Source organism: Cucurbita moschata, unplaced genomic scaffold (genome assembly GCF_002738365.1).
Source record: "Cucurbita moschata cultivar Rifu unplaced genomic scaffold, Cmos_1.0 Cmo_Scf00037, whole genome shotgun sequence".
Lineage (NCBI taxonomy): Eukaryota > Viridiplantae > Streptophyta > Magnoliopsida > Cucurbitales > Cucurbitaceae > Cucurbita > Cucurbita moschata.
In genome coordinates this window covers 1,114,558-1,122,365 of record NW_019268553.1, presented here as the reverse complement: position 1 = coordinate 1,122,365, position 7,808 = coordinate 1,114,558, and the positions used below count along the sequence as shown (strand labels likewise).

General features: G+C 34.0%; 1 protein-coding gene and 1 long non-coding RNA gene across 2 annotated transcripts; one reads left to right on the top strand and one right to left on the bottom strand.

The window, feature by feature from the left end:
- Window positions 1–144: 144 nt before the first annotated feature.
- On the bottom strand, window positions 145–1,445 carry LOC111432083 (cyclin-U4-1-like). Its single transcript, XM_023068883.1, has 2 exons — window positions 1,015–1,445; window positions 145–789 (listed from the first exon to the last, which is right to left on the bottom strand). The coding sequence occupies exons 1-2, from the start codon at window positions 1,353–1,355 to the stop codon at window positions 498–500; spliced, it is 633 nt and encodes a 210-aa protein (XP_022924651.1). The 5' UTR covers window positions 1,356–1,445; the 3' UTR covers window positions 145–497.
- Window positions 1,446–3,157: 1,712 nt separating this feature from the next.
- Window positions 3,158–5,704, top strand: LOC111432087. Its single transcript, XR_002708605.1, has 4 exons — window positions 3,158–3,241; window positions 4,836–5,061; window positions 5,449–5,544; window positions 5,614–5,704. It is a non-coding gene; the product is annotated as an uncharacterized LOC111432087 (long non-coding RNA).
- Window positions 5,705–7,808: the final 2,104 nt, after the last annotated feature.

Here is a 7,808-nt window from a genome sequence, read left to right as displayed (position 1 = left end):
TTTTTTTTTTTTTTTTTTTTTTTTTTTTTTTTTTTTTTTTTTTTTTTTTTTTTTTTTTTTTTTTTTTTTTTTTTTTTTTTTTTTTTTTTTTTTTTAAATTATCAACTCAAAACCAGAGACTTCCAGTGTTCAATAACCATACCATTTCCATCAAAACGCTGCAAAATCTTTAAAAACGCCAGAAGAATCTAATCTGTACACGATTTGAAACCCAAGAACTCACAAACAGAACAGAAACAGATCAGAAACAGAACAAAGATCTGACGATCATGAAAGGGCGAGGACCCAAATCAGCCATAGCCAAAATTGCAAAGCTGTGTTGGTGTGTGTGTGTGTGAGAGAGATACCCCTACATTACAGGCTCATCCAGTCAGAGGCTGAATATTACTATCTAATCAGGCAAACAACAGAACCAATTCATGCTTTTGAAACCTGGGTTTTGCTCCATTTGGGCTGAATTCTTCAAAGTTTGAGTCCAAATTTGTGTTGGAATTTGTTCAAACAGCTGCAAGTTGTTGCTTCGTAAGGGAAGCTTCATCTTCATCAAAACAGAAGTGGGATTTCAAAGCTCTTGCTGAACTAAGCAGCTCTGATTTTGAAGAAGCAGCGCTCATCAGAGGAGGCTGCAGCAGAAGCATTTGTCTTTGAAGATATGAGTAATAAGAATGGAACGTGGTGGGAGTGACATTCAAACGAAACCCCAAACCAAACAGAAAATCCACTTCAAGAAAGTTCATTTCTATTGTGCTGATCCCTCCCACCTTTGCATAATATGCATTGTTATAGCACCTGAAAAGAATTCCACTACATATTTCAGTAAAATTCAACTCAAATTCCCCAAATTCTTAAACAGAGTTCATTCAGGCATTTCATCAAACACTTGGCAGGCAAACTCAAAAATGCCCCAAATTCTTGAACAGAGTTCATTCAGGCATTTCATCAAACATTTGGCAGGCAAACTCAAAAATGCCCCAAATATTCAAAAAATCCCTGTCAAGCAGATTAGAAACTCACGTATCATCCATAAATTTAGCAGCAATAAGAACGCTGGTGATGAGCAAGCGATGAACATTGAAGGAATTGATGGGGAAGGAGGGTTGTCTTTGAACGAAGCGATCGAGATAAACGTAGGCAATGACGAAGCAACAGGGGCTGCAATTGGCGTACTTCAAGATTCTGTCTAAGTAGCTTTGGATGGAAATGGTGGGGCGAGTTAAGCCATGGAAGGCTGAGATTTTGTGGGGTTGAAGATGAACAGAGAGGCTTCGATCATTGGATTCGGCCACTCGTTGGAGGAGACAAGAGAGGAAATCGATCAGCTTCGCCATGACAATTGGGTCCTCTAGCTCCGCCATTGACAAGCAATCAAGCAAGCTTCAAAGCTTTTTCGTTTTTCTTTTTTGTTATTTTTACTCCAATTTGGAAATGCATGGTTTTTATATATATACTACAACGGAGGAAGTAAGCGCTAATGGAAAATGTTTATTTATTTGTAGTATATAGGATTTAAAAGTTTAATTTATTAGTTTTTCCTTTTAAAAAATGACAAAAAAAAATATTTATTTATTTAATGACCGAAAAGGACACAAGAACTCGAACATGGACATCTTTGTCCCCTTCGGTGGGGTTGGCTGAGAGGAGTTTATTTTATTTTATTTTAAAAAAATATTTATTTTTTGAAATATGAAGAGAGGGATTTTGAGTTGGGTTAATGATGTTTTGAATTCAAATTCATAATTAGAGAAGGTGTGAAGTTGACTTAGACTCGTTTCTTTCAAAATTAATGATTCATTTTTAAATAATTAAAAAAAAAAGGAGATTTTATTTATTTTTTAAAATAATTAAAAAATAAAAGATGATGACATCATCATCATTATTATTATTATTTAAAAATTTTAAAAATGGCATTTAAAAAAAATAAGAGAAAGTGATGGGCAATTGGGTAAAGCCCTAAGCATCATGTGAATACATGTGCAATATAGATTTGCTATGTTCATTCAAAGCATGAGCATATGGTGTTGCTTTTGGTCCAAACATTCAAAGATTTAGCTTTGATGGGTTGGATTTTCAAATTAGGTAATACAAAAATCAATATCTTATTTTAATTATATAATGTGACATATTATATAAATAATGAATTTAATAAGCTCCTGATTTGAATGTATACACCTGATAGAGTTAGTAAATTTGGTGGCTCGAGATAGGCTAAATGTCTAGAATTGTGAGTTCAACATTGGTTCGAGAGGGAAGTGAAACATATTCCTTATAAGGGTGTGTAAACTTCTCCCTAGTAGACGCATTTTAAAATCATGAGGCTAACGACAACATATAACGGGCTAAACAGATAATATATGCTAGTGGTAGCTTAAGCTGTTACAAATAGTATCAGAGCTAGATATTGGGGCGGTGTGCCAGCGAGGATGATGGCCCCCAAGAGGGGTAGATTGTGAGATACAATTACAGATGGTATTAGGGTCAGACATCGGGCGGTGTGCTAGCGAAGATGCTAACACCCAAAGAGGGTGGATTGTGAGATCCCACGTTGGTTGGAGAGAGGAACGAAACATTCTTATAAGGGCGTTGAAAATTGAGCACAATACGTAACGGGCTAAAACAAACAATATCTACTAGCAATGGATTCAGGCTGGGTTGTTACAAGAATATAAGCTAAATCTCTCTTAATTTAAGAACACGAGCATAATGAAGTATTATCGTTATATTTCAATTACGCATATTCATTTTAATAATATGATTTTTTTTTTTTTGATAACTTGATTCCATTTTGCAATTGGCAAAGCTGGTTCCAACTTGAAGATGCAACTTCTCACAAGGGTTTGAGCTGTTGATGCTTGAAAATCATCTCATATATATATATATATATATATATATATATATATTTCTTTTATTTTTATATGAAAGAAAATGAAACTTGTTTATTTTATTATATGATTTTAAATAATTCATATACTTTATATTAATATATTCACTTGAATATGTATAATTGTAAGTTTCAGAACTAAAGTGAAAATAATCTTACAAAAGGGTCAAAAATCAATATTTTGAAAATTTGGGGGTCAAAATAGAAAAATAGGGAAATTTAATCCTATATATATATTCTTTTCTCTTAAAAGCTCACTTTTCAAATGATTCAGGAGAGCTACGCGGCAACGTTGGAAGCGCGCGCTCTACTTTGCCAGAAGGCGGTTTCTGAAACCAAGCTCTGCTTCCATCGTTCGACGAGGTATCATCGGCCTTTGACATTGTCTTGAAGTTTATTGCATTCTGTTTCTTCGTGTTCTTGTTTGAGTTTTCTTCTCTACCGTTTATTTAATCAGACGTTTTAATTGGATCTTTATTTTGACGAAATATTCTTCTTGTTTTGAAATCGATCGCGTTTTCGGTTTGTTTCTGGTTTTCGCTTCGTTCTTCGGGCTCGTGATTGGAAGGCGAAGGTACTGTGTTAGCTTTGTGATTTCTGTCTCTCGCTCTCTCGCTCGCTCGTTCTTCAGTTTCTCAAATTTTCTGTAAATGAAGTCGTAGGTTTTCTCTGATCAGGAAATCTTCTTACGTGCATTCTTGATATATAACTTACATAATGAAGAAATGAACTGAAATGAGTTGAAATCCTTCGTAGTTGGATAAAGAAGGTACTGTGCTCGCTGTGCGATTTTTCGTATGTCTCCTTCGCTCGCTAAAATTCTCCAAGTTCTTAAATCTTCTGCAGTAACTATAGTATTAGGTTTTCTCTAGAAGGAAATGTTCTCATGCTCTGTCTCGACGTGGTAACTTACATTATGAAGTATCAAATTTAAACGGAAACAGGCTTTTAAATTTGAAGTTAATCATCCACAAATGGAAATTGAAAGTACTGCTCTAGCTGTTGGATTTTGCTTATGTTTTCTCTATCGCAGTTTCCAGTTTCTTAAAGCTTATACTGTAATTGAAGCTGTAGGTTTTCTCTGAACAGGAAATATTCTTACGAATTTTCTTGAAAAGATTAATTACATTTTGAAGAATCTGTAAGTTGATATTCTTTTGCTGACATAAGAACAAACTCTTCGTCTTGGATCTGTTTTGAGTGTCTAAGATCTGGTTTCCTGACATAAGAACTCAAGTAATTGTCTGCTACATTGAGACTTTTGATTCTCATTGTCACCTCCAAGATCCAAAGATATTTGATAAATGTATCTCAATTAATTACTGAAAGAACTCCTGGCTGGCTTGAAACACTTAAGAGATTTTTTGAAGCTGTATCAAAGGCAGCAGTCGGAGAGGTTGGTAGTTGTAGCCAAACCTGTATCCTTGAAGATCAATTTGAGATTTAGATATTTTATTAGGAATTAAAGTTCTAAATTTCATTTTTAGATGAAATACGGGAAAAAAACAGAGAAGAAATTGAGAATAAGATGATTCTTTTCTAGATAATTATTTTATTCTTCTAGCGGTATTCCTGGAATCATCTTAAGATCATGTTTTGTGGTGGTTTCCGAAGTTACTAATCCATCGTTGTTGACTATTATTCTGACTGAACAAAGTAACCGATACTTATACTGAACCTTTGTTGCTTATCCATGTTACTAGTGCCTTCTCCTTCTTGAACTTGGATATTCTTGTGTGTGTACGTAAAATAGAAGATATATGCATACAAAACAAGAATATGTGAATACAAACGATGGTGGATTGGAATATTCTTCCTAAAGCCAGTTGGTCCGAACAATTTCATCCTGTTGGCTTGTATAACTGAAAAGTCGTAAAAACATCTATCTAGAATACACCATCTGAAAGAATGAAGCACACCAAATCCTTCATAGCTGTAACATCATGAATTTTTCCAGGTGCCATCGGATAGGATTTTGTTGGAGACTGATGCACCCTAAGCACTTCCCAAGTCAAAGTTAGACTCTCTATTTGGTTGAAGGCGATCCTTCCCTTCCTGAATGTCTTAAGACCCGAGAACAATCTGCCCCAACAGGCTCACAAAAAAAGTACATTCGTTGTTCTTTTACAGATGCATCAATGCTGCCAAAAGAGATTCTCAATCACCCAGCAGACATCCAAAATGTACTTCACCGAATCTTGTATTCGTAGCTGGTTGATTGATATTCATGTTCGTCTAATATCATTAAAAAATAAAAAGTGAAAGGGGCATCTATTGTTGGCTTAACAACTTGGCAAACCATGGTTCATTATATCAACAGGCTTCATAACAGCTTTCTGCCGATCATTTATAGCATTTTATAATCTGCAATATCAGGTTTTAATACTGGTAAAACCTATATGTATAAACTTTCTTGCTCTTTAGCAAGAATGGGGATAGTGCTGGCCTTGTTTGGTTTCTTAAATTAAAAGTCCGTATCTCTAATCTTGACTTAGTTCATTTTCCATTTTCTTTTCTTTAACGTATTACATGCTTGTCCTTGATTATGTTGCATCTTTATTGGACATCAGTAAAGAAGAACTTGCTGAATTGAATTATGGAAATGTGGCGCATTTATTCTCTTTCAAAGGTCTACAAACTTCCCGGGGAAGAGTCCAAATATTTAGGTGATGTTTTTAACAACTCGATAATTCCCCTATTGTTCCCGTCTCACTAACATGTAGCTTACTATCTAGCAATGAACAGTTCAATCTGGAGCTGTAAGGTCATCAGATGAGCTAAGAGATGAGCAGCGCCAGGTAATTTCTTTGCTGAAGTCTACCTCTCCTTTTCCCTCTCCCTCCCCTAGAAGCATAATTTTCCGTACCTGTGTGTAGAAGTAAATGCATTTAGGATAGGCTTGTGATATGGTCGGGCAAATGTTCATCTCCTGTATATATGCATATATAATCCTTCATCGAAAGAATTAATTCTCGCTAGAATTAAAATGAAGGAAAGAAAATTTATATTCACTGTTTTTGTTCTATCAACATGGAAACTCCATCGCTATGCACAGCAAATTTTTTTTTTTTATCATTATTTGGTAACTTTTGTTTAATGCTATTGCCGTTTATATTTAGTTGCTTATTCAGTAGGTTTTGCCTTTTAATTTTTAGTGGCATTGTTGAGTATAAGTGACTAGAATCTAGAGGCTCTCTGCACTCAACGTTGTAAGATTGGAAAAAAAGAGAATAATTTAGAGGATTCATTTATTTTAATAAAACACAGTAGGGTCCAACATCCAGAAAATATAAGAAGTAGCCACCAGCCTGTTGAGTACCATACTACCCTTTATATGACTGATTTGGCTTCATTCCCTTGAAGATACACTTTGACGTTAGCTTGCCAAGTAATAAAAACCTTTGTATTCAGGACCCCTGACACAAATCTAGAACACTCAAATTGAACTGATTTCAACCCGAGATAGAAGGTAGTGATCACTGGTCCAGAATAAGAAAATAAATATTTAGTTAAGATTTGAACGTTCCACAACAAGTTTGTTCACCTTTGATTGGTCTAGGCTTACAACTCTTAGAGAACAAAATTTGCAAAAAGTAATAAGGTTTATGGCTCTCAAGTTACTAATGACCCACAACCTAAAAAACATTGTAGTAAACTAGACTGAAAGTGACCGAAACTGAAGGCCTAATGACGGCAAAAGATAAGAAAAACATAAGAAGGAACCCTAATTTTGGTTACATCAAGAGCCAATAGCAAAATTGTTAAACTATAAATTTCATCCTTAAATACTTTTATATTTATGTTTAGTAGGCTTCTTTTAAGTTTAATAGATCGGTAGCATGTTCTAACATTTTCTGAAATTAACTAGTTTATTAGTCATAAAATTATTGTATATATTAACAATTATTAAACTTTCAATAGATTTGGTGAATTTTAAAATGATTGTGACTGTACACAAGATTGAAAGTTTATGGCCTTCTCGAGGACTTATTAAATTTTAAAATGATTGTGACTATACACAAGATTAAAAGTTTATGGCCTTCTCGTAATTCGAAGACTTATTAGACACAAACAAAATGTTGAAAGTCCCATTTAAAAAAAAAAAAAAAACTTTAATGGAGTAGAATAAAATTACAAGTACCAAAAAAGTAACGAAGTTAAGAAATAAAAATATTCTCTGTTGGCCACAATGAGGAGCCCGTGGTAACATGTCCATTTTTTTTTACTCTCCCAAAGATGTTTCTCATGTTAGGATCCATTAATTTTATATATTTCATCTATGCCTCAATTAGGATAGTCGATAGCTCAGTTTTTTTTTTTTCTCATTGATAGTAAACCTCAATCAATCAAACATTCTTTCTTTTTTCATAATAAAAAGTGGTTCTTTTTCCATTTTGATCGTTTTCTCATATTCTTGATTCTATGCTCTTATTTGTTTATTGAATTTAATGCAATATCAAAATGATAGCGTGTATGTATGTATTTTTTTTCTTCTTCTTGGAGTACTTGATGCGATTGAATTGAACACTTGTTAGTTGCCCAAATGCTTCAGTAATCTCCATTATTATCATTTTCTCATATTCCATTATTATCATTTTCTCATATTCTTGATTCTATACTCTCTATACTCTGTGTGTTTATTGAATTGTATGCGATATCAAAACGATAGCGTGTATGTGTGTGTTTTTTCTCTTTTCGAAGTTTTTGATGCGATTGAATTGAGCACTTGTTAGTTGCCCAAATGCTTCACTCTTTGTGAATTTCCGTTGGTCTCCTTTTTTTTAATTGGTTCAATTTCTTCGGCTAGCATCTGCTAAGTAGGCAGAAGTTGGAGCACGCACTTAGCTATGAATTTTCAGCCCCACATTTCGATTGGACTTTCAGGTATGTGGTTGTTTATCTTGTCTGTTTTTTTTTTTTTTTTTTTTTT

Bases quoted from the DNA above. Each gene is read 5' to 3' on its own strand.
- LOC111432083 (XM_023068883.1), bottom strand. From the start codon at position 1,355: ATGGCGGAGCTAGAGGACCCAATTGTCATGGCGAAGCTGATCGATTTC. The intron at 790-1,014 runs GTGAGTTTCTAA...AATTCTTTTCAG, and splicing joins GCTAAATTTATGGATGATAC to GTGCTATAACAATGCATATT.